Source organism: Vanessa atalanta, chromosome 6 (assembly GCF_905147765.1).
Source record: "Vanessa atalanta chromosome 6, ilVanAtal1.2, whole genome shotgun sequence".
Classification (NCBI taxonomy): domain Eukaryota; kingdom Metazoa; phylum Arthropoda; class Insecta; order Lepidoptera; family Nymphalidae; genus Vanessa; species Vanessa atalanta.
In genome coordinates, this window is record NC_061876.1 from 6,161,728 (window position 1) to 6,189,639 (window position 27,912).

Consider the following 27,912-nt stretch of genomic DNA (forward strand, 5'->3'; position numbering starts at 1 on the left):
ACTTGAATTGTTAAAGTTCGCCCTCGTATTCCTTTTCCTACGAAATTGCTTGAAAATAAAACAATTTCGAGCGCATGAAGACACTTGAAATATACAGATCCTTAAAATAACACTTTGACCGAAACTCACAATTCACGTTTTCAATAAATTAAGGAACTTTGTTATTTGAATTGAATCACTTCACTATTTGCAAATTTAAAGTTGTGCAGTAGTATTGACTGCGGACCGCGATCGCTACGCCTTAACCGTTGTGGTAGTGGTCATGCGCTCGCTATCGTGGTGGACCAGTGGTGGTAACAACTTCCCAGCAAGCCGAGTGAAAGTGGAACGGAACTGACGGCTCATACTACAGTACAACACGAAGTTCACCGCTGAACCAACCAACGCCATGAGGTCCATCACCTCGCCTGTTAATAAAATAGATTATTAGCTTTGTCATCGTTAATACCTTCAATAATAAAGCATAGATGCACTGCGAATATAACATTAATTAGATATATTACAGATGAGCAGCGTTAATGTTGCTACTACTAATGATATTTCTTAGAAGGTTATCCCTAATGTCATAATTCCAATACAAAATCAATGAATATACAATCAAATTGAAAGTAAATTCAATTTAATCTATAAGAACATTTAAAAGGTACTGGACCGAATTAAACAGATTTCTTTTACATATTAATATAACATTACCCTATAAAACCATTCATTTTTTTCTACAATAATTAATATTAAAATTAGTTGACAATCGGCGAAGACATCGAGCAGTATACAAATAAGAATATCTAGATAGAGTATCAGTAATAAGCAACGAATCTAAGTAAATTTCTCCACTTATTACAAACTAAGGATTTTTTTAAAATTAAGTTCACGAAGGAAACGAATTGGTTCACAGTCGACGCTATCAGAAACACAAAAAAGATTAAAAATAAAGGAAAAAAATACACCAAAAAATAACCCAATTTTTTAAATCAAAACGATTACTATTTCATTTGAAAAATACAAAAGCTTTTTCTCTTCAATTCAATTAAAACAGATTTTTAGTATAAAAAAGGAAAAGAAAAAATACAGAGAATAACGTTAACAGCTTATTTGCACTGAACTTGCAACTTACGTGAATTTTTCTCTCCTCCTAACGAGCCCCTTAAGAATAGCACCTTTGACCCAAAAAGATTTAGATGACTCACACCTACTTAAACTGGAGGGTTTATAGATATCAGCAAGAAGATACCAGTCGGCTTTGCTCTTTAACGACAAGAAATAAAATAACATTGCAAGCAATATTTGAAAATTATGATAAATTCGTCAACTCATAAAATTAACACTGTAAAAGTTAAACTGCTGGCCTAAGGGCGTGGACCCATGTCTACGGTGCGGCGCTGTTTGCCGTGCAACGGTACGGCACCGCCGTCGGCAAATGGCGCGGCGTCGTGCTGCGCCACGGCGTCGTGTACCGGCACGTGCTCACTATTATTGTGTTGTAAGTTGCATAGTGCGGTAATTTTTTGCATTGAATGGCGGATGATTTAGATTTAGACTTTTTGATTTCACTAGTGGAAGCACGTCCCGTTCTCTGGGACAAGTCAAAGGAAGATTATAAAAATAAAAATTTTAAAAATGGCATGACGCTGTGGTGCGGCACGGCGCCGCGCCATCTGCCAGTGGCGGTGCCGTACCGTTGCACGGCAAACGGCGCCGCACCGTAGACATAGGTCCACGCCCTTAGTCCTAATCTCCTTTTGAGAAGTTAATTGAAGCTTACTGTACCATGATCGGTGGATACACTTGATTTTTATCCACTGCAGGTTCCATTACGAGGTTTTCATCCACCGTCGAGCACAAGATGCATATAAACACAAATTAAGCTCATGAAAATTGAATAGTCCGTGTTTGAACTCGGATTAATTGGCTGAGGTTTACATTTTCTAACCATGGGGCCATCACGGCTCTTCAATCGAATAAATACCATACAAAATCTTAAATAAAATGAACAAAATTATATGTTGAATAAATATGCAAGGCGCTTTTATTTTGTGAACAGTAACAGTTGCATACAGTACATCATGTTAATGTAAAGTATTTTTGGATTTGACGAGTGATAAATATTTACTTCGATGAAGATGAAGAAAAAACCAATCAATCATAAACGATTTTATACTTACTCAATCATCAGTTTAATACAAAAAACTTATCGTTCTTTAATGTTCTGACATCAAAGACTTATTTCAAAATGTTATAAATTCAAAATGTATACACTGATTTAAAAATATAATAAGAATATGATAATTCCCGTAACTTTTAACTATTTATTATATTATATTATTGAAACTTTTAATCAAGGGCAATATAAAAAACATATTTCTTTCAAATAAATGTTTAAATTTTCTTCCGTAGGATGATTATGACAAATTGTTAAAAAATTAATATGATTAATAAATAATACTAAATTAATGGTTGATTTGTACATTGTACATTAACATGCGCTTACGCGACAGTAAATTTTATTAGTCAGTTGAATTCAAAAATATAATAATATAGATAAAGGTATAAGTTATCCAAATAGCTGTTTTCGAATATTCGTTGAACATAAAAAAAAAAACATACGCGTCCGAAAATATTGTAACCTCCTTCCTTTATTAAGTATGTTAAAAAACATAAATCACTTTTGGAATTACATCGCCCGTCAACCGGACAATACATAAATTTTTTTACAGAACATTTTTAATCCGACTGCCTCGTTGATCTTGTGGCTATATACAGATATATACAGATACCCCGAGGGTCGTGAGAGCCTGGGCTGAATAAAAATTATTCGTATTTCTGCCGAAAATCCTCAGTAGCAGCCCTCAGTTTGCTTAGTCAGTTAGGAGTATGTTTATATTTAACACTCCTACGTAACGGATAGCACTTAAAGGAGTTGTTCCTACGCCAAAACTCTTTGCCGTCCCAACAGATTATGAGAAAAAGGGAAGTAGGAAGTAGAAGTAGCAGTAGTAGGTAGTACACCGTATTTACGCAGATACTTGTGCTCTATAATACGTTCCGTGTAGTGGTTTGGTCTCCTTTGAAATCGAGACAACCTTCACAATTTTCACTCGAAAAGGGTAGACATAAAACAAAAGCTAACACTGACATTATGATGGCTATTTTGAGCAAAGACGCGTATAAAGTAAACAATACATAATAGATTGATTGTTATAAAGGTACCGACATACACTTATTGGTAAGAGAAAAATGAGTGCTAATTATTTATCCGTCACTTATAGACTACTAGACTACTACTACTAAACTGACTACCTCTCTTGTCTGATCAAAAATAAAAAAGGTATTCCTGTAAGCCATTTTAAATCGTCACGTCACGTGATTAAATTGAGAATAAATCAACTATCGATTCGTAAAGTTGCCAACGGTTTTCGTAGTTACTTTTTTTAAAAATATATATAATATAAAATTGATGATTATATCTATATAATGTTCAACTAATAGTAACTCTTCTTATATTATTGAGTTATATAGTAGAAACATACAAAGGAATTTCCCAGGATTTGCGAAGTAGGCAACTTATATCGGATGTGTAGTGCTATTCTCTAAGAACTCACTTCAAATCTCAATCGTAAATTGTTGAAAACCGACTCAGAGGCTTTCAGTCCATTTTGATACGTGTATTGTTTTAAAATAATATAATTATTATACTAAATCGTGTTCTGCGGTGACTTTTGAGTTGTTCTTACAGAATAGCTCTACCTTTACAAATTCACGCTCACTTTTGCTGTATATACAGTAATTATCGCTAACTGTATCAAAATTGTATGCATATAATATGATTTCGAATTGCCATACTATAGTTAACATAGTGACTCAATTGTAAATACATGTATTGTTAAGATTATAAAAATATTTGCACTAGTAATTAATTTTTAAATAATAAATAATGTCTTTATTTAGGATCTTTAAAGCAAAAAGTCCAAATATTTGTAAACTCTTAAATTCATCTACTTAAGTTATCCAGGGACTGGGTTTTTTGTTTTAAAAATTTATCCTCGCTTTCCGGAGATTAAATGCCACCTTTCTTATAACCAAACCTCAAGGCGTATTATTGGAAATAATATTTCTTATAGTCCCTCGTTATTTATTTATTTTTCCTTTAATTTATATTTGTATACTAACATTTTCCTTGTTATTTCATAAACAAAATATATATGAAATTTTCTTATTTGGTTTAGTCAAATGTCTGCCTAGAAAGAATATTTTTACTTACTTTAAGTATAAATTTGAATAATTGTATAATAGGACATATAAAAAATCTTATTTTATAAAAATTTATATTTTAATCAAATGTAATGTAAACATTTTTTTTAGAAAGACTTTCAAGACCCAAATATCTTACACTAACCGATAACTTCCCTCTTAAAGTAATATATATTCTTAGCACCTGAAACTAAAGCGAACAAACGTTCCAAATATTCGTGTATTATTCCAAATTATGCATTTGCAAGACTTCGCCCTTGAAGTAGTAGTGCAAAGATCTTTATGAAAACTATAATACCTCGCCTTATTGCCTCCACAGGTTACAGGAGGGCTGGTTCGTTTGTTGCCCAGAGGATTGGAATTGCGAATCAACAGGGAACTACGAGATTTCTTCCCACTATTCCACGCGGTGCAGTAACAATTTTTAATTCATATTTGTATATATTTAAAGACTTAATGTTAATATTTCTATTGTATTATAAACGTCATGAACCACTTCGGAGCCATAGTAATGGCGGCACAGCTGTCCGGAGCTAGCGAGGTGGTCCTCATCGGAGATATCAACCAGTTGCCTTATATCGACAGAGAAAATCTGTTCGAAATGAGGTATACCGACCAAGCCTGACAACAAACATCACCGGTGAGTTATCCTATACACACCGAAACCCCCAGGACGTCGCATACGCCATTAGCGAGGTCTACCGTAACATTTTTCAACGTACGTATTATACATATTATATATAACATACTATGGACTTTGTCACTGTCAAATAACAAATGAAAGAATGTATTTATAAAATACTGTATCTTACACGATAGTATTATTTCGTTTATACCTGTAATTATGAAGTTTCGCACTCGCCCTTGTTACTGAATCACACACATAGAGTCCAACACTACACTTGTAAACTTACAAAGCTCAAAGTTAAGATTATTTTATACGCTGCGTGAATATCCTGAAGCGCTTAATGCAACGCGATTAAATATTTATGTTTTACTAGCGACCCACCCCGTCTTCGCACGGCTGCAATGCTTATACTAAATATACTACAGAATGACTCACAACGTTCACAGTTTTTCAGTCATTAGATAATACAAACCGCTATGTCCTTGCGTTTTAAATCTCTAATATCTCCGAAATTATTCATTTAAATTACATGCTGTAAAGGGCCATATTGATCTATATTAAATGGACAATGTATACTTAATTACACATGTATTATATATAACTGCCTCTTGAATCAATCTATCTATTAAAAAAACCGCATCAAAATCCGTTGTGCAATTTTAAAGAACTAAGCATACATAGAGACAGATAGCGATAAGCGACTTTGTTTTATTCTACGAATAAGTAATGATTATAAGAAGGAAAAAGAAGAAACTGACGGATAATATTAGTAGGTACTGAATGGTATATATTATTGAGAATTGACGCTAGTATTTCTGACAGATACGGAGTGATATTATTAGCACAGTACGGGTGAAGGGATCGTTTTACTCGACATTTTTTTTAATTATAATGTTTGTTAATTATATTTTCAAATAGAAAATAATATGAATAAAATTTTTTATATAAAATTACCAGTGAAATAGAATGCTAGGTGAGAATATAAATGAAGCGGAGCGGAAAAAACAAACAAATTTGTGTTAAAAAAAATGGATATATTTTACATATAATCCTTAATCAATACCACACTGAACACACAATACCAAGTGAACACCATCTATAACGTACAATGAACTTTGATTCCAGCACGTAATTCACCTACTGACGAGAGTAGAAATAGGGACAGTTCAGCTACGATCGATAAAGTTAATAGAGTCGCTTAACTTTATTTGCATATTAGCTTCCCCACTGGAAAACGGTCAGATACAACTACATTAGTTGATGCCTATCTGCAACGTACAACAATATAATTTACAGATACTAAACTCCTATTAAAATAATATTATTAAGGTCAAGTTTGTATGTTTGTGACTCAATGACACTGAAAAATGGACAGCTTTAGGTGAAATTTCGAATATTTGCCTGTTATTTATAATTTTCGAACTTATTCCTGAACATATAAGCTATCTAACACATCTTCCACTATGGACGCAGATGAAGTCAAGGGCGGAAACTAAAGAGTCAGACAAACTTAATTGTTTAATTGTAACGAACTCTATTTAAAATGACAATGGTATGTGTGGCAATTTATTAACTTCTATATCATATAATGCTATATAACCAGTTACACACCCAAATGAACAACAAAGGAAATTACTGTTTGACAATGTAGGAAATAAACATTTGTTATGTCGCTCTAATATTCTTGAATCTTGATCGTATGGCTGACCATGAAAAGTATAGCGCGAAATATACTTTATTATCGTATGTTATATCAATGTGTGATACATATGAACGAATCGGATATGATATATATTGATACTTAAGGTGAAGTTAGTAACTAACTACCATAACGTCTTAAATAGTTGAATTAAATTTGTATGTTTAAAACCTATATAATAATTTTGTATAGTAGTGTATGATTAATAGCACTGTGAGATACTGAAATCAAACGATAATTTTATACTATACTAATAGTTAATAAACAAATAATGACTTTACTTTAATTACAGATAAAATATAAAAAATAAAACCTTACATTAGAATGTAATGTGGTCTCATTGTTTGTGTTGTGTAATTTTAAATGAAAGTATATAATCATATAATCGTAAAGGCACGTAAAAAGATCACGTTTAATAGAATAATTAATGTAAATTTTAAACGTGCTGGCCGTTTATTTAAATAAACTTGTGATTTAAAAAAAGAAACATTTTAATTCTTTCTTCAAAAATTTTGTTCTCTACTATGTTATGAGGTAATTTATGCTTGCGGAAGCTCATAAAATTCGTGAATATTTGCGTATTTCGTATTTTCCAGTTCACTTTTGTTTATTTTTCTCGAAACTTTAATTTAATAAGGGTTGTTGTGTTCGAGTAAATTATTTTCTTACATATTTTTTTCAGCAATCTTTCATTATTATTTGCGAGATTAGAGATACGCCTCTCGAGTCCCAAACACTCAAGTACATAACCTGATTAATACGACTATTTGCGCTTAACTAACGTAGATATACGCCAGGATTAGGAACGTGAGTTTAACAAACTCTGAAGGGATAACAAGGGAAAATATATCATTATTACGTAAATATGTTAAATACTAAATTCAAATTAGAAAAAAATAACATCATTCTTAAACTTTATAAATTTTTGTTCCGGAAATGTACATAAAGATATGTATATAATGTTTAAATTAATAAATAATTAATTACATAAATGAATCATTTAAAATACATCTTGGTTTGGATCTTTTTTTTTAAGCTTAAATTTAAATTTAATATCTTATTAATTTAGTAGGTATTAATTATGTCATAACTGTCAGTATTATGCATATAGTCATTATTAACTGAAATAGAAAAGATTTTTTCTTTTTATTTTAAACTTTTACAGAAAAATGGGGCGAACATGATACAATGAATTTGGTCAAATTAAAAGATTTTGTTTTTTATCTTAATAATATGGAAATAATAAATCAAATGGCAATTAAATTAATGAACCTTAAATTTATCATTGCAAATTTTATGAAGAGGAAGTCATTTTAACCGCAAACATAAATGTGGGTTTTCGAATGAAAAGCCTTTGAAACATATTTTCTTTTAACCTCAATTTACATTTATGAGATTTAGGCCTTAAATGTGCTTAAATAATTAAATTATTTTTTGTTTATTATATTTAAAAATTAGTAAAGCCTTTATTGTAGCTAGGAATAGTTTTTAAAAAAAAAATCATTAGAAATAATAAAAAAGAGCCGCCATGATAAATACTTGTTTAAAAAAACCTGCTCTATATTTCTACCAGTTGTAAATAGGCATTCATACATTTATATGGATATAAAAACGTAACTTCAATCTAAACCTCAACGCCGGCCTTCCGACGGATATAACGACAAGTTGAAATGATGTTGACGCTGCTCCTTCGAATAAATTTTATCGATTAAAGCTTAGGGCTTTATCACATGAAACTAAGATAAAAAAGTTTGAAACTAAAACTCGACTTAAGGATTGAAGCTTGAAAGATAAAATTCGTAACACAGTCGAAATATCACTTAAACATGAATACTGTAAATTATGGTATTTATAACTTCCCACCACACCACGTGGTCGTATACATTATATTTGTAGAGTATTTTGGTTTTTGTGTCTCTTAAGTAAAAAAAACTAATATACATAAAACTTACCCTGAAGATGCAGCACGTTTCGGAGGATTTAATACATAATTCATGGCAGACAACATCTGTCGACGGCTTTGTTTATGTTATATAAATAAATGTGCTAGATTTTAAATAAAATAATTAAAAAACAAATCTTACTAACCAAATGCATAGTAGCATATTCCAAACAGATGTGGAGCAATCGCAGTAAGCAGACCAAACAAAGCCTGCGGTAGTTCTGTAGCCAGAAACAGTCCAAGCAATGCTACCAACATGCGCGTAGTGCGATCTGTACGACCACCTCGCTTCCCACCATCTTCATTTAGACGAGTCTTTTCTCCCTGAGAAAAATTCTATGTTAATATTATACAACATCAACATATTTTAAACTCATCTAAATATTGATGCTCGAGAGAATAACATATAAAATTTTGATCGAAAGTAATTGTTTCTATTGAAACGTCTAAATTTTAAGACACAAGATTTGTCATACATTCTCATTTTACTATAAAACTGGTAATAATAATTAATTTGCTTTTACATACAATACACACACAACACATATAATACAATTAAAATCCTCCAACCACAACCTAATGTTGCTAATATTGCTAATTAAACTTGTTTTTCAATTCCAACAGAATGTATCAAAACAAATTAACATTTAACGGAAACACAATTATCTCGTTTTATAATGATACTGATTACTGCAATAGCTCTGTGACATACATAATGTAATACATAGCTACCATTATATGTTGTTGCACTGAGACTGCAAAATGTACCGGAGAAAAATATTAATATATTTTACCTTTGCCTGCCACATTATAGCTATAGGTGTGGACTCCATCTTATTGTGTTCTATATTTAAATGAGAGTAAATTCTCTTCACAGAAAATACCACACATTGGGAGGTAACTCATGTCATACCATGCATAAATGTCCTTACATTTTACCGTGTTTATGTGATGACTATGGAAATAGAAATGGTCGTGGGCGATTGCAAAGACGCGATTTAGTGCGGCGTAAGAATTATGTACGCTCATTCCAAATCGTCTGTTCCATGAAGAGTAACTTTTATAAATGTACACTTTATTTTATGTAATGCTTTAAATAATTTAATAAGTTACAGATTAACAACTTAGATCAACTTCAAAGATATTGTTAATTTAATTTATCTTGTAAGAAAGACTAATTTTTAAGAATCACTAACTGCGAAAATTTAGTTAAAGAAAAACTTTGTATAAATTTATATTTGAAACTTGCGAATCATTATATTTTCAACTTCTTAGCAAAGAGTCAAAGTTTTTCATATTTTCATGACTAACATTTTGACTTATATTTTTAAACGAAGTTCGGAGTAATTCTTTATAGCAATTAAAACAACTAAGTGAACAAAGTAAGCAGACTTGGAATTAAACGAATTCTATAAGTATTTACATCTTCTATTATATCGATATTTACCTCATTAGTAGCAACAGCAGACTTTTTCAGCAATTTTTGCCGTCTTCTATCACTCGACTTCATTTTCAATATAAGACACACACTCAAGATAGATAGCACTACACAAGGTATTAATTTTAAGAAAACACTATAAATCCAAAATATAGAGGTCAATAGGTATTGATTATTCGTCATTGAAATTGCGTACGTCGGTTCACCAACTGCGGAAACATTCACAGTGTCCGTTTCATTTATTGTCACATTATCTCTGACAGTATTGTTATTCGGTAATTCCTGTATTTTCATTGCAAAGTAAATTGGAAGACATACAATTGGGCAAACGACATAAGCAACAGCAATCGCTATATTCGTATTTCTTTTGTTACAAAATGTCTTGTTTTTCTGGGGGAATTTAATAGCAACGAATCTCCAAACCGCTAATGTTATCGTAAGCCAGATAGAAATAGTGTGAAAGGTTTGACTAAATATAGAATGAAAGTATACGAAAACTGCCCAAGCGTACGAATTTCGATTGAGTTCTTCTGCAATAGTCGTGTAGACATGAAGAGCTAGAGGTATATAATCTATCATGACCAGAAGATCTGCGACGGCGAGTGCGGTAAGGATGGAGTTAGTAGTCGAGGTCATTTCCTTGCGACTAAGTACAGCGATGTTGACGGAGTTGGCGACGGAGCCTAGTAGGCAGATAATAAGCGCTACATAGCCGTGCACTTTCACGTAGACTCGTTGGAAGTTTGGGCCACCAGGCACGCAATATGCCACTATCGCATCACCGCCGTTCGCTTCCGAGCCAGACATTTTTCTTGTTTACAGCTTCGACGGTATGTAATATTTGGCTGAAGGATATCTCCTCTTCTTAGAATTGTTACACATTTTCTGAAAAAAAAAAGTTAAATTTCAAGTACTCTAAATAACTAAACACTCTCGTCTAATAATAATCATTAGTAACTTAGATTTCTTATTTAAATATAATACATATACATATACATCATAACTTTTTGTAAATTGTTAATTTAAGACTTCATTAACAGTACAGTAAAAACAGTAAAAATGTAAATCACAAATTTAGGCAAAATTAATGTGTACAAATATACGAAAATGCTTTAAAGCTATACTAGCTATTGCTATAGTGTATGTATTTTAATGTTGTTTCATATGTTGTATATTATTAATATAAGAAATTCAACCCTATAATTGATAATCTAAAAAGGCCATTAATGAAAGAATCGATTAAAAAATATTGTCAATTATTAATCATCGGAGTCTCTATAATCTCGGAGGACTCGGTATATAATATTATGTAAATTAATTCCGAGGAAAGATTGTGGTTTAGTCCAACTTTTTTGATATTATTTCAAATTTAATGTTGAAATGTAAATTAAATGAGTACGATACAGCAAAGCACAGCAAAATATTTCATCCTCCACGATTGACAGCTTAAAACCGCTCATATTTTCAAGATTACTGGATAAGTGTCGGAAAGTTCTCGTCAGACTTTTTCAAGTACAACTACAAACTCCTACACGAGTTTTCTAAGCACGCCCGCAGTTTTCCTTTACGAAGAATCAAATAAGTATAATACAGCGAAATTAATTAAGAAGCACTTTTCATTGACATGTACATATTCTTAGAATTAGTTGAGTATAAATTTAAATTATTATTTAAATTAATCTATCAAAGATATAAACTACATGTAAGGTTAATGTAATGTTCGACCCAAAAGTCCTTATCGTCCTAAGTTTATTGTTTAAACATTAACTTGGCTTACCGGGACAATAGCAAACTGTACGTATTATTCTACTAACGTACTTATGTAAAGCTGTATATATGTATATATACATATATACAGTACAGTACAGTACAGTACAGTACAGTACAGTACAGTACAGTACAGTACAGTACAGTACAGTACAGTACAGTACAGTACAGTACAGTACAGTAGTAATGTAACCTCTTGTTAATAAAAACAATTATTTATTATTCTGGAATTTGTATCGGCAAATGGTATTTCATAGATTATTTTATAACTAATCGTTTAATGAATTTCATTATATAACTAGGACAATTCATGGCCACTTCACCCGGAAAGAGAAAGAAAATATATATACATTATAATTGAATCAAAATATTTGTCTAATCATGAAATATTATACGGTTACAGGTATTTATTGTGTGTAAGTAAAGAGCGATATTGGAAAGTGTTCATTACATTGACTTTAAAATTGAGGAAGTGCAGAAGCCGCTTTGAAATCAAAATTTTTACTTGTGCGAAGAAAAGTTTCGTCCTTTCTTTGTACGAATCTGCATAACGGAGGAGTACTACAAATTTCAAGTCTCTTTGTCGTATAATGTAGGCTTTGTGTTGATAGTCATTAAGCGATTTACAATAAACTTGTTAACCAACACAGCTTCGCAAGAGAAAAGGGGATTTTCACGCGACGACATTCTGTCAATGTTGAGTTATGAACAAATGTTATTATATAGGTAATCAATACCGAGCAACGCAATCTACCCGCCCTTTCTGTAATACATCATCCTGTACGGCCCACCTCTTTTCTTTACATCGATAATACCTTGTGATATATCTTAAGCTAATCCAAATTGCAAAACTTCAAAGCAAAAGATAAAATTAACAAAAACGCGTATTAACTAATAAAAAAAAAGAATATTATATCTTTTATTTTGTTATGATTAAATATTATGAGATAAATTAAATGTAAATGTTTAAAAAATGTTTCAATTTCTTAACATTAATTTGTTTAACGTTACTGATATAATAAATAGAGATAGATACACGCAGACTTTTCTGTTGATAGTTTAGAATTTTATTGCGATTCAACAGCAAGTACATACACTAATCAGAGATGCCACAAATCTTTTAATAGATTAGTCAGCGTTTACTGTTACGCTGTACCGTAGCATTGAATCGTCAATAATTCAACTACCAAAATTCGGATTCGAAAAGGAACCTTCCAGCAAGAGGAAGCGAAAAGAAATACGCATAGTTTGCTCTTCTAAAACAAACCAGATTTACAATGAGTTAGTATCCACAATTCTTATTCTTGATCATTCAAAGCATTTACTTAGAAAGTGTTCATTAATTAGCAATGAGATTAATTTGATAGAACGAATGATAACATTTTTAAATTTATTCAATGGTAATGGAATTATATTTATCGGTAATTTTGTTATATATGTGAGTATACTGAATACCATTGTCCAAAAACGTTCAACGTTTCGTATGCAAGCACAAAGCAGTGGTTACAACTCGTTTGCATGAATAGTACCTATATTTATAATATTATTATTGAATATTTTTGCCTATTTTACCGTATAAAAAATACATTATTATAAATATATTCTGAAATTCCTAGATCTAAGGTTATAAATAGTACGGAGGACTCTTTTCTAGAAAATAAATATAATTTCAATATCTGCGGCATTAACCCATTAGAATATTCCACATGACAATTCATATAAGACTATGAAAATTACTAAAATAAAAGATCCTAGCAGTACTTATGTCTGTGAGTTGTCGAATTATTTTTATCTCATAAATTGCACTAGTCAGCTTGCCTGCATCGGGATACCCATTTGTCTGCCCAGTACCCCATTGATACTTAAAGTCAGGAGTAATAACTAGTAAGACAACAACAAACTCAAGACTTTTTTATAATTCAAGATAACCGCAGAAGAATTTAACTTTAATAAAGCTTTATGTGAACCCGCCTAGGTAGGTACTCTCTCATCAGATATTCTACCCTCAAACTGCAAAACTTAGTTTTGTAGAGTTCCGGTATGAAGGGAAAAGGGAGCCCCCAAACTAACTTAACACTTTCGACAGAGCACTGTTCACAATGTCATAATTATTTATGTCAATTAATTAATAAATGTAAGTGTCAATGGAATTATCCTAAGCCCGGCTTAGTTATTTATATACTAGATAATTTCATTGTCATGTGTCAAATTGACCAAGACTACGAGAAGCGTAAACAATAACTCGAATTCGCTACATGTCTTTACTTAAAAATCAACGTCTACCATAAAATTAATTATATATTTGGGTATAAATCATTGTAATCGACCTCGTTTATTGTTCCCTTAACTTATAAGTAAGTAGTTACCGCGGCTTCATACACGTGCGAGGGCAGATGATGCATACTTATGTCCTTTTCTGTATCCCTACACATATAATATACATACAAAATTTCATGATGATCTCTTATGTGGTTAGAACGTAACAAATATATAAACTCAAATTCGCATATAAATTATTACTAGATAAAAGATTAACTTTAAGTAAGTATAAATAATTGTATCTTTTTATTGATAGTTAAGGTGGCAAATAATTATTTATTAATATAATTATAACAAATGATGTTAGCGTCGTATTGTTAGGAATACAACTTATTTGATTCCGATCTTTTGGAAATGGTCGACCACCGATGAAATACTTTCAGTTTTTTTTGTCTAATGCTCTCTAAAAATCCAGGCATGTCTTTACAAAAACTTAAAAAATTACCGCAATCAATATTGTAAACATACGAACATATTCCAGGATAAACACAAATATGTGGATGTATGGATTTCAGAAAAAATATTACGAAAACACTATACGATTTTTCGAATTTCGATTCGATTTCCCAACATATTTATTTATTATATCCATTTATTTCAATTAAAAAGTATCTTTATCTAAGACACATAACGTACCATAAGATTTATTCGGTTTTCGAAGACATAATCCTTCACGTGTTATAGCGGAAACGATGTTTCTTCTATCTCCAACCCACGAAGTTTCGCCGCTACAAACCAATAATCAATTGATCTTGAATATTTGCCACAGTATGCGAAGATTTTTAGGAAAATAATGTGTTTGGGAGACACAATAATTTTATTTTACACTAAATGCCAGTCCTGATTGGATGATCATTGAAGATATATATTTACAACATTCGAAAACCGATCTATTCACTCGTACAGTGCCAAGGCATCGTGCAGTACGCCCAGTGTTTTCATGCGTTTTTTTAATCACAATATTTCTAAAATGGCTGGTTTGAATTGCAATGTGTTAGTTTTAGCAATATTAATCTACCCGAAGCGTTTTAGGTTAATATGTTATTTAGTTTGATGAGGCCATTATGTTTTTCTTTTCTCCAATAATATTAAATCAATCTACCAAAAGCTAACATTCTATCGCTGTCTTTTTGTAGACACTATGGGGAACTAAAAATATTGGGTTAGATAAATGTTTGGCTCGAATTTCCTATCTAACTACGACTACGTTATATTAAGCTATATCAAAAAAAAATGCAACATGCTAAGAAACTATATAGCGTACGTCCATCCTGAATCTTTAATTTAAATTCATATGAGAGTTGCTTATCAATAAAATTTGTAGTTTTTGAATGAAATCGAAATTTTAAATATTACTTATGACACAAGTAATATTGTATATGTTACTATAAAAGCTTGAACTACGGTAAATCTTACGATTTATGAGTAAGTCTTAGGATTTACCGACATGAATTGGTGAATTGGTAAATATAAGTATTTCTGAAAATGAGACGATTTTTACTATAGGTTTTAACGCTTTCATCTGATAGATGATGATGATAGTTTTAGGAATAAAACAATGGGTAATTCTTAATCACTTATTTCAATTAACTATTAGTCAAAACCTGAGGTATCAAACGATAGTGATAAAAAAACTAATCCTAACCTATTTAAATTATTTTCATTTGGGATATTATTTTATAACACGTTATGAAATGATTTTTTTCAATGTTTACCGTGCCTTCAAATTCAATCCTAAGATTTACTATGTGAATGGTGGTAAAAGTTGGAATCGCAAACTTTTTTGGACATTTACCATTAAGAATTGGTAAATCTTAGGTTTTACTGGAAAAATCTTAGGATTTACCGTAGTTCGAACTTTTACAGTAACGTAAGGGAAGTACGGACAAAATGATATGTGTGGACAAAATGACATAGTCACCTTATTTAGAAATTGGCGGGTTTTAGTTTCATCTCCGCTACTGTATCACGTGACGGCAGTCATATTTAAAATCCTGTCAGATTTTGAGCGCCATTGTTAAAGTCTCGTCGCAGTAATCAGTGCAAACGTGTTTCGCGCCTTTAAAAGTTTATTTTTCAGATGGTCTTCTTCTATTTTCTGTTAAGGTTTAAGGTTGTTATTTGTAATTATTTCGATTAAATTCAATGAACTATGCTAGTATTATTCCATCATTTCGATTAACTTTATTGCAATAATTAGTTTTCTGATGTATATTGTTATTTATTCGTTTTTGTTTACATTTGGACAAAATGAAATAATATACAATGGACAAAATGACATACCATGTCTTGGAGCCAAGAATACATGAGTATGGCTATTGAAGCATGGAAGCAGAAAAAAATGGGATGGGAATTGGTCATAAAAACATTTGGTGTTCCTCAGGTGACTATTAGAAGACATGCACTCAATAAAAACAAATACTTGAATTCTAACTCTAAGGGATTAGGACGATTCAAGAAAACATTTTCATTCTGAAATCGAGCAGGTGTAAGTAGAACACATAAAGTTTTTAGAAACACGATTTGTTGGTTTGACGCGAACATCAATCTAAGAGCTTGCCTATGAACTAGCCGAAAAAAATGCTTTCGATCACCCTTTCAACAAGAAACGTGCTAGACAAGAATGGCTTGAAGGCTTTCAGAGAAGAAATAGAAAGTTGGTTACAATGTATTTCTTGTTTCCTTTGGGCACATGCGTAATGTGCTGATGTTCCAACAATTAATTTGTGAACTGTGTTCTTAAAAAATAGTATGTCATTTTGTCCGTACTATATGGACAACATGTTTTTTGTGATTAGTTACATTTTTTCTTAATATATATTTTATTATAGTTCCTATTTAATTAAAAGACTGTGTTACTGATAGTCAATAAACCTAAGACGAATAAAAACGATTGAGACAGGTTATAATACCATTAAATAAATAAATATGATTAAAAAACAAAACACCCTGTCATTTTGTCCGCACTTCCTCTATATATTATAAAAATGTAAATACTTGAACCACTTTAATATGCAGTGTTAACAATTTATTCATATAATTTTATACACAATTAATCTATTATTTCAGCTACACTAATTTATATTTTTTGATGGAATTAAAGCAGATAACACGTAGGTTGGTATTAAAATATTATTAAAACGTGTCTACAGACACACACCGCTAACCACACATAATTATTTTCGATTTAAATTGCGATCAAATCATATTTTCATAAATCGATTTAATGGATTCGCTTCCGATTAGTTTGTATCATATCTATAGAAAATGAAATGCTCGATTGCTGTTAAAATTCATTTTAATTATTTTAAAATGCCTTGTTACATTATGCGATGTAGGTATCATGATTCTTCATTTTAGAAGCCACTTTAATATGAGGGATTGATGACTATGGTTATAATTTACAAATGTTTTTAATGCGCAAAAGGTTATCAACTCCCTATAAAATTGAAAAAAATAGGCTTTTTTGATTGACTATAAATCCTAAGTAAATAAAATTAAATACAAAATAAATTCAGGATAATGATTCACATTATCCTAAATTTATATATTTATCGCTCGCTCGTATACGTATAGCTAAGAAGGCATTTGAATTGACAAAAGCTTTGACTAGAACATACCGATTAACTTCTTGCTCAGACGAAATTCATTTGAAACTTGTTTGATCGCTCATTCGAGCATCGTTGCTCTACATCATTATAAATTACTAACTTTAATTACTGACCCTATTATTTATTCTTCTTTGTGGTATAATAAAATAATAATGTTGTGTTTATTTAAATAACATAAATAAAACATATAAACGGCCGTAAACCGAACTAGATTAATAAATTTTTCCCTTTTTTTCTTACAATGTAATAATATAATGAAAAGAGATATATATTTAACAATAAAAATGTTATCGATCCAATCGATTAAATTCAAGAAAAAAATATTGATATATTTGAGTGAAAATTATTTTAATCATGCCTAAAAATAATCTCTATTTTAATCTCTCGACAGCTTACAATCTCGCAAGATAGAATATAATATAACAGTTTACATCTATTAAGTATTTATATCTATGTCATAATTATACATAACATACAATTATATGGTATTATTATATGGTGACACAGATATATAAACACAGTATTGGTTAAAGTTATTTGCAAATATTTAGATTTTTTGTTAATTATTTTTTGTTGTATAGGTTCTGTAGCTCGCCATATTAACAATTATATTTTTATATTTGATAAACAATTAAATTAAATTTTTTAGAAGTTAAGCCAATGTTAGTAAATTATTAACTCAAAATTTCCATTTCAAAAATATGTTACGAGTCACAAGCAAAAGATATTTCAATCGCAGCCAAGAAAACAGCTAATTTATTGAGGTATTTCGCTTATAAAAGAAGACTCATATATATTTATTATAAGATAATAAAATGTAATGAAATTGAAAATAAAGACACACTTTTACAAAGAGTTATTTCCTGAGATTTAAGTGAAAATAATTCTCTAGACGTTTCAGTCTGCCACACATCGACAGCTCTCCATTAAACTGATACATTTTTGTGCATCTTGCAATATCATCTAAAGTGTTTATTTAATAAAGTTATTTTTATTCTAAGATATTTTATTGGATACTTCAATATTTTTATATACTACTTATTATATTTTACATCATCATTGTAGTTAAAGTATTTATTTTCGTCAACCTGTTTATGAGAAGAGTAGGCCATTGCCCAGCAGTGTGACATTAATGTTTTATATTTATAAATAAATAAATAACTTCCTTCGGTATAAAATTCCAGATATACAAACATGATTGCTTGTGAAAAGACACGATAATATTTGTAATATATATAGTGCTTACAAGTGATCTTTAAATATTCCGTCCACGAGCGCGGTGTATACAAATATTCGGGATAGTGGAACTACTCGTCTCTACCTCCTGGGATAGATAAGGTCGAGAATTTCCCTGTTACTCATATCTATCTACCATATATCTACCAAAATATGAGTTTTATTGCCCTTCTTTTACAATAAGTAACAAAGAAATATGCGTAATTCTCGATATTCAAATATATAATAATATTACAAATAATAAAGATAGGATAGAACAAAATATGAGTTGTGACAAAACTGGGTTCACTCCTTTAATATATTTTTATGACAACTGTCTTGATCATAAAGCTTAAAAAACATTTAGGCCAAAGTTAGGCACTATGTAAATTAAGCTTAATTTCCACTTCGCTGACGTGTCAATTGAGGGTGATTTGAATTAAATGTTGCGGAAAATCTGTAGAAAATCTCACTTAATTTACATTTCATTATGAATACATTCAAATCTATATTTACAAATATAATATAGATACATTTATAATTGGTACAATAAAATCGCTTAATTTATATCCATTCAAGAAAAATAATAATCGACCATAATATTAATAAAGGTATTAAATTGCTCCCACATCTAAGCCTCCAGGGTAAATTGCTTCTCGATTCACATTGTCAAAAAATTTACTTTGCAAATAATTTTCTTTTGCTTTCCTTCCAAGAACCTTGTTATTTTTATTAAATGCTTTGGATGAACATAATAAGAAGTGATACAAGTTAAGTTTGTATATACTTATGAGTTTTGTAAGCCAACAAAGCATTTGAGAACAAATCAACCCTTAATATTTTGTATACATAGGTAGGTAGGTTACCTACCTATATAAACAAATACGCTAAAATTAAAAGCCGTACTTTTTCATGAATTATTCACGATTCACATCGAAATTGTAGATGAATATTATTAATACTATCGTTTCAATATAATATCAAAGCTTTTTATTTGTTTTTTCGATTGTTTTGGAATGACTGCCATTCCCATCATCGTGGAGCAGAAACTTTGGACTCACGTCGGCGATTGAGTCGGCTCCTCGCAATTTAAATAAAACCGGATTGTAGAAGTTACGGTCCATTTAGAAGTAAAATTCAAAAATACTGGACCCTAAAATATAATTTAAAATTATCTAATAGAAAATGAAACTAGTCTTGAATACATCAATACTATCTTCAACCTATCTAACGTATACTTCTACTACAAATATGAGAAAAAAGAAAAAAATACGACACACAAAAATAATAAAAAAACACAGTCAACTGATACTCTATTACACTCAAACACTTCGGTATGGTAATGCGCTAGCCGCTTCCAACATATGAGGTGAACAAAAAGTGCTTAGGCAAAAAGGCAATTGCTGAAATGGGAGACCCTACACTAGGTGGGAAAGACGAGATAATAAATAGACCAATATATAGAAATTGCTAAACTTGTATCTAGTTTTGAAAGGAATAGGATAAGGACAATTTCTCTTCAAGTAAAAAAGCGAATAAACTACATACGTTGTAAAATTCCTTTAAAATATTACACTGAAATTGAATAAAAATTCCATTGAAAATATTAATACGATATCATCATGATTAATAAATATATTTACATAATTTCGTTCCAAAAAATGTCATTTCTGTCAATTACGCTAAAAGGTTTATGAAGTTGAATTTTAAAATACTAAAAAATAAACGTTTTTTAATTAACGATCAAATATTATGCGATGATGTACGTACGTATCTTCTAGATATGTTTTTTTTTACACATAAGGATTTAACGAAAATCAATGTCTATACATATAATTTCAGATAGTGATATAACAAAATATACTCGTATGCCTATAGTATTTTTGTTTGTTCAAAATAATGTTACAAACGAACCGTTGTGTCTAAATTCTTTCGTATGTACATTGGATACAAATAATTGCTTTTTGATTATACCCAAAGTACCCTCACTTCCTGGCAGAAATGTATGGCACGTACATAAAAAAATGACTACATTGCTTAATAAATATATCAAATAAATGTTTTCCAATGTAGAGTCATCTGCATTAATAACTTGTAAATTATTTTTCTATAGTTCTCATAGTATTTAATTATTTTTTTAATTGGTCAAATATCCGAAAGCTTATGTCTAAAACTTTATTATATTATAAATCAGAACAGGGTCTTCGAGCATTCTGTGTTCAGAAAACAGTCAGTGAGTCGGATTTTTAGAAGCAAGAAGTGTTCTTTGATGTCTGGATTTCTAATTTAAAAAAGTAATTACTCTGCACGTACACATACTTAATTCTAGACACTGAAGAAAATCATTTCGTGCTTTTTAGAGTAACTGATGTTAAACCGAATCGAGTACCACCGTAAGAGCCATTAGTATCGATACCTGTGCTCTGTTAATATAATCGTTATTACACAAAACCTCGAATAAAAAAACTTAATATTAAGTATTTTAATTAACTTAATTTATTATTTTCAAATATATTTCAGTATGTTCGAGATAAAATTCGTTTTATTTTTTAACAACGGTATATGATATTACCATGAATTGTTATGTTATATATATAAAAATGTTTATTTTATGAAAGTCATTGCAGTCTTGTATACGAAAAACATAAATTATTCTCTTTAAAAGTTATTCAGACAACATATTAATCATGATTTCATAACTGAGGCATAAAATATAAAAATAATTATTATAATTAAAGTCTTTAAAGTAGCGTTTATGAGCTAAATTTATTACAGTTTTATAAAGTAGGTACATTTTAGATTTTTAAATAATATTACAAAAAAAGGAATACTATTTTGTACCTTAGCCATTTTTAGTTTAAATTATACTTTCTCTACGTCAAAGGTCCTGCCTTACCATTTTTGAAATTAATGATGTTCTACACACAAAGTATTTTTTTATAAAGGCACATATTTGATATCATCGTCATATATATTAAGTATTTTAAATGAGTATAAATAGACTGATCAGTTATTAAAAAAGGTAGGAAGTTAAAAATCAATCCTGACATTTGTTTTTTTTTAACATATGCAGGCGAACGTAAAATGTAAATGGGCCACCTAATGGTAAATGGTCACCACTGCCCATACACATTAATACCGTAAAAAAGTTTAAACTTTGCTTACGCCGCCATTGCACCACTATGGGAACTATGATATTACGTCTCTCGTACCTATAGTTACACTCACCCTAAATATAAACACAACAATACTAAGTATTGCTCCTTCGGGGTGGAACATATGATGAGTGGTACTTACCCAGGCGGGCTTACACAAAGCCCCACAACCAAGTCATCCATTCATATATTAAAACTAAAGGGTACTTACATAAATACATGAATGAAAATAATAATTATTTTCATTATCATATATTTAAAAGATGACAAACCAATACATGTAAAATGTTAATAAGGTTATTTTTAAGTGTAATTTTCTACATCAATAAAAAATTTGATCACTACGACTGTTTTAGCTAAATTATATATCACTAACCCTATTTTTCGCTTAAACAAGAAAAGTCAAGAACAGTTTTTCAGGTATTATGCAATTTAAAAAAAGAATCTGTTATTAAGCACAAAAAGTCCTGTAAACAAATGGTTTATGCATAAAACAGTTTTTATTGATTTCTCAAAGTATTTTGAAATGACCGATTTAATTATTATCATGATATAAACACATTCTAATTAACATAATAATTATAATTATTACTTTTGAATCCGTCTAGCCGTTTGGGCGTGGTGTGACAAATATAAAAATATAAAGAGATAAACTTAATTATAATCTAATTTATGTTTTATGGAGTTATAAATTAAACCTATTTTGTGTTTGACCTTAGAACAAAATTATTTTAAGGATGTGAATGAACATTAAGTCTACTAAAATATTTCTGATTTGGATTAAAACAGCATTCAGAACAGAATACTGAATCCTTGACATTATTGTTCTTAAAGTAATACTTTCATGTATGCACTTCGTTCTACTTACATAAACTTAAATAATGTACAGCCATTATATAATAATAATAATAATAATAATGAGCATATTTATGTTCTATTTTTTGTCGTAATGTTTGTAAAAGAGTCAAGCAGAGTCAAGCTAAAAATAATATGGTTGTGAATTTAAATAAACAGCCACAAAGAACTATAATTTAAAAAAAAATTTATGATCGTTAATCCGTGAAATTATTTATAAAATCTCGGCTAGTGACAGATGAATCAAAGAAATACCTACAATCCCAGAAAATCTGAACGGTTCCCTGGGGAGAGTATAAACGAATAGTTAAAGCGAAATCAACAAAGACGTATCACAATATATTCATAATTATATTCTAATACATTCTTACAAGCACCGTGGAGCCGTCGTTTTACAGAATAAGTTAAATTAAAGGTTACACCTCTTCGGAATTTTGATTCTAAAGAGAGGAAATTACCAAAAATACAATTATTACTCTGCTTAGCTTAGCTAGTCAGATTACATCAATGTAATTATAATATTTACATTTATACTGCGTGATAAAAAACTCCACAGTTTTTATTATCTCAACAATTTTGTATAATATAATTTGCCTTGTGTATTCAATGAAATTTCAACATATGGTTTAGGTTATTTTGCAAAGGTAAATCCGTTTAATTAAATATAAACATATAAATAACGTGGATCTCTCGCTTGGTTATTTGCAAGATTCAAGAATTGGTTCTAATAATTTAAATTGATTTCGAGGTATTATGGCTATACATATTATAAGTGCTTTCAATGATTGAAACATATTCATAAAGTTTTCAAACATCTCGAGCAATGGTAGGTAAATAATATTCAGTAGTTCCCAATTTTGCTTGAATTTTCATAGACGTAAAGGAAAACTTTTTTAATGTTTAGGTCGAATGTTCAATATCGAGAATCTCAATATGTAATGTAACAAACTAAAACCATTTCATTATAGGTAGAATGACGTTTTATTTTTGGGCTGGCTGACCAGTGTGTATCTGCATATGACCAATGTTCATTGGCTTTGTATGTACACTTAATAAAAAAAGCTAAGGATATATTCAAACGAATTAAAAATAACATATTTTATTCCTTTAACAATATACAACGGAATAATTGTTTTTATTAATACCAAACATGATATGAGCAAGTCATATTTACAAAACATTCTGATAATTCTCACATTAATAAAATAAATTATAACCAACCTTACGTTATATTTCTCTTCGGATTTATATATAATAAAAAAATGTCTCAAATAAGTAAGAATATTGTTTACAAACACACATGTACCTATCTGGAAAGAAGATCCGATGATAATGTCAAAAAACTTAGGTGTAAATAATAATAAGGTTAATATTAATACTTCATGAATATTCATATTTTATTATAACAACAGTAATGGAGTACAGATAAGCCTTAACACTTGGTTTCCGACTACTGTGAATCCTTTATTGATTTTTATTTAACAAAACAATATTATTCACTTAATAATTTTTCATTTATTATAAGCCCGTAAAATGACGATTCAAATGCTTGTAAGAGTCTATTTGATTTAAATATATTTTGATTTTGAATAGATTTTCAAGAAGCTGAAAGCCATGCTGAAATTTCATAATTGAATATCTTATTAATACTGATGACATGACATGACAGATAATTATATCATATTATATCAGTATGACAATACTGACGATTGACGATCTTATAACCGTCGGCTCCATTTTATAAGAGGCATTGAAATTGACAATTAAAATGTTAAAAAAGCGTTTTGTGTGAAAACAGCGTACCTGTAGTTAATAAAATAAATAATTCAATTATGTTTAATACTTTTAGTACAGTGTATAGTTAACAGTCCACAGCTCCATAAACTAAAACATCTTTGACTACCTAATAAAGTATACGCTAATTATACTAACAACAGCTGTAACAATTGATTTTAGTTTAAAAAATCCTCTAAATCAAAACCGTTCTAAAACTGTTAATTATCTGCAGGTTCAAGCATCACACACATAATATTAGACCAATTTTTTTAAATTTTTTTTGTTATTATTTTGTTAGTAATAGTGTAATTTAAATAATAAACTAGTTTACAAGTCACTTGCATAATTTTACTAATAGGAGATAATTTCTATAATAATATTCCACTCTTAGTTTTAACTTGGCCTTTTAAAAAAATTTAAAGCTCATTTCAAAAAAATATCAATAAATAAGGGATATTACTTAATACAACATTATATTTATGATAAAAAAGCGTGGATTTAATAAATTTAATTGTACTTTATTGACATACCCTGTAATTGGAATGATGGAAAAGATTACCTACTGAGTTTCTTCTCGGTAGAATTTAGTTTCCGCACCGATTAGCTTTACATTTAATTCCAGACTGTAACATGACAATTCAAAAGTGCTTTTTGCGCCTTCTTGGATGAAGAATATCAATATATTGTAGATCTATTGATTAATTGTATTAAATATTTACTAACAGGGCTTTGTGCATGCCCGTCTGTGCTATTAACTATATAGCATACGTGCATGCTGCCCGGCAATATAAAAATATGCAGGCACATTAAAATAACATACATAAAATTAATATACAACAACGGCATGGATAGCATATCTATAGAAACATATTTAAAAAAAAAACTGCTGGCACAAGGAACATAACGTTTTAGTTCCCAAGCATCTGTGGCGTATTGGTGATATAAAAAATGGTCAATCTTACTTACAGCACTACCAGTACCAACAGACTGAATTTATAAAAAAAATATTGAATAAATTAAGATGTATAATTATACACTTTTTGTTGTATATTATTTTTCAATAAAGGGTTGTTTATTTAATATTTAAAAGCGATATGTAAGTATAAACACACGCTTATGTTTTAGCCTTTAGGTACGCTTTGATTCGGGATACCGTGTTTATAAATTGCTCACTGAATCGTAATGAAATTTAAAATCATATAATTACTTTACTTTGTAAAGTTAATTATAAACTGTATGTATATTCAAATACACGTATAGCTTGCCTCATTTATTTATTTTACGGAAAGTTCGCTTTCAAGAAAAACAAAATACAGCCAAATATTCTTTATAAGATGTTTTTTTTGCTTGTAATAACAGTGTCTTATTTTTTTCTTTCATGGAAAAACTAAAACAACTTAGTATTATTACTCGAACCGATTATACTGTCGGGCGGATAACATTACGAATTATTAGACACGCTACAATAAGAAATCCGCAGCGAATTAAATTAAAAGTGAGAATATATGAAATGAGTCAAAAAAACACTTTTGACTAATTTCATAACTCATTTTAATATTTAATAAATCCGTTATTTATTGTAGGGTTCTAGATCCTTATGGAACCTATATTATGGATTATATAATACATATTAAATTAATTACTTTTGAAAAATATTGGATGCGCATACTTAGATAAGTTATATTTCTAATTGGGTTTTTTATTTAGTAATAAAAAAGATCTCACTATAAAACTTTATATATTAATATTTTATTACAAATTAATTATAATTTCATCGTGAAGTTAAAAGTATGAAGGTCCAATGGACCAATTGAATGTTCATACTTTCAACAGCTTAAATGGAACTTTGCGAAAAGCTTTAGACAGTCGTTATGAGAAGTAAATTTCACAGTATATATTTTTTATAATATAGCTAATATACACGTTTTTACTTATAAATACATACAACATTTATTTATACTAGCTGTTGAAAAGCAACAACGAGCAACGTTATTTTTAAATTATAAATTTTTATCAGACATGAAAGATTTTTTCATATAATTTCATTTTTAGTCCTGCTTGTTTCGAAAATGTATGACGTAATATCTATAGTTTATATTCATGATAAATGACCTCCAAACATCACTGATAAATTCACGAACATACCGTTTTTACCGAAATAGAATGAATATTATATTTCAAAATCAGTACATAAATGATATTACTCGTAAATAAATATTGTAAAAAAAAAAAAACAAATTTTTATAAATAAAATAATAACATAAAATTTATTTTAGTGCTACTTTCATTTCTAATAATAAAACATAAAATATTTAGACTTAAAAAATAAACTTACCAAGTTACACAAATATCAATCTCAAATAATAATCACATCTCATCACATCACAACGTACAAAAATAACCGATATGAAATGTTGTACTGAATCCAAACGAGAACACGAGATAAAGTTGCAAGGATAATAATTCATCAAGATTTTCGTGCGGACAAAGTTCGTGTCTAGAATTATTTACGCGTCCGTATCGAATGAGTGACAGAGCGCCGTGAGGGCGGCACGGGCGTGCTCCGCCAGGGCCGCTTTCATTGTAACTGTTAGAACTCTATGAGCGCCTGCATTAAAACGTCCGCAACTGAAACGGTTCGGAGACGCGGCGACATACAATATATACCGGTTTCTATGCTGAATTAAAATTTGTAATTTAAACTACGACAATATTTATCTTACAATTACTTATTTACATTTAAAAAATGGAAGGAAAACCCCATCTCGCTTTACGTATATATTTTGTATTACTGAATGAAGTGATCAATAGTGTGATCATAGATTATGGAAATCCCATTTACTCCATAATCCTATTATATGACAAGCTTCATTCTTTTACTCTAAAATTTAATTAAATTTACCGATTAAAAATCTATTATAGTTTTTATAAGTAACCTTAGCGAGTAGCTTACAAAATGCACACACATTTGAAATTCAAAAGATTATAGTTGTATTTTTAATTTAACGATGCAAGACCGCCGTCCCTATTAAATGTATGTCGTAGAAATACCTTCGTTATATATCCTGAAGAGTAAAACATTTCAATTTATGTAATACCTAGCAAGTAAAATATATTTTCGTGCTTCTTGTTAGTTATATTGAATTGGAATATGATGGATAATATCGCATTTTTTTTAAAAGATTTAATAATTATGATACTCTTGTTATGATAATAATATTATATTAGAAGATATTATCTTCTTAGCATCAAATCCGTA

General features: G+C 29.7%; 1 protein-coding gene across 1 annotated transcript; it reads right to left on the reverse strand.

The window, feature by feature from the left end:
* Positions 1 to 27,223, reverse strand: LOC125064754 (G-protein coupled receptor dmsr-1-like). The gene is made up of 4 exons (XM_047671955.1): positions 26,989 to 27,223; positions 9,965 to 10,840; positions 8,664 to 8,841; positions 1 to 407 (listed from the first exon to the last, which is right to left on the reverse strand). Exons 2-4 carry the CDS (start codon positions 10,760 to 10,762, stop codon positions 235 to 237), a joined length of 1,149 nt encoding a protein of 382 aa, XP_047527911.1. The 5' UTR covers positions 10,763 to 10,840; positions 26,989 to 27,223; the 3' UTR covers positions 1 to 234.
* Between the last annotated feature and the right edge of the window lie 689 nt (positions 27,224 to 27,912).

Bases quoted from the DNA above. Each gene is read 5' to 3' on its own strand.
- LOC125064754 (XM_047671955.1), bottom strand. From the start codon at position 10,762: ATGTCTGGCTCGGAAGCGAACGGCGGTGATGCGATAGTGGCATATTGC. The intron at 8,842-9,964 runs GTAAATATCGAT...AATTTTTCTCAG, and splicing joins CTGCTGTTGCTACTAATGAG to GGAGAAAAGACTCGTCTAAA. The intron at 408-8,663 runs GTTAGTAAGATT...TTTTATTAACAG, and splicing joins AATATGCTACTATGCATTTG to GCGAGGTGATGGACCTCATG.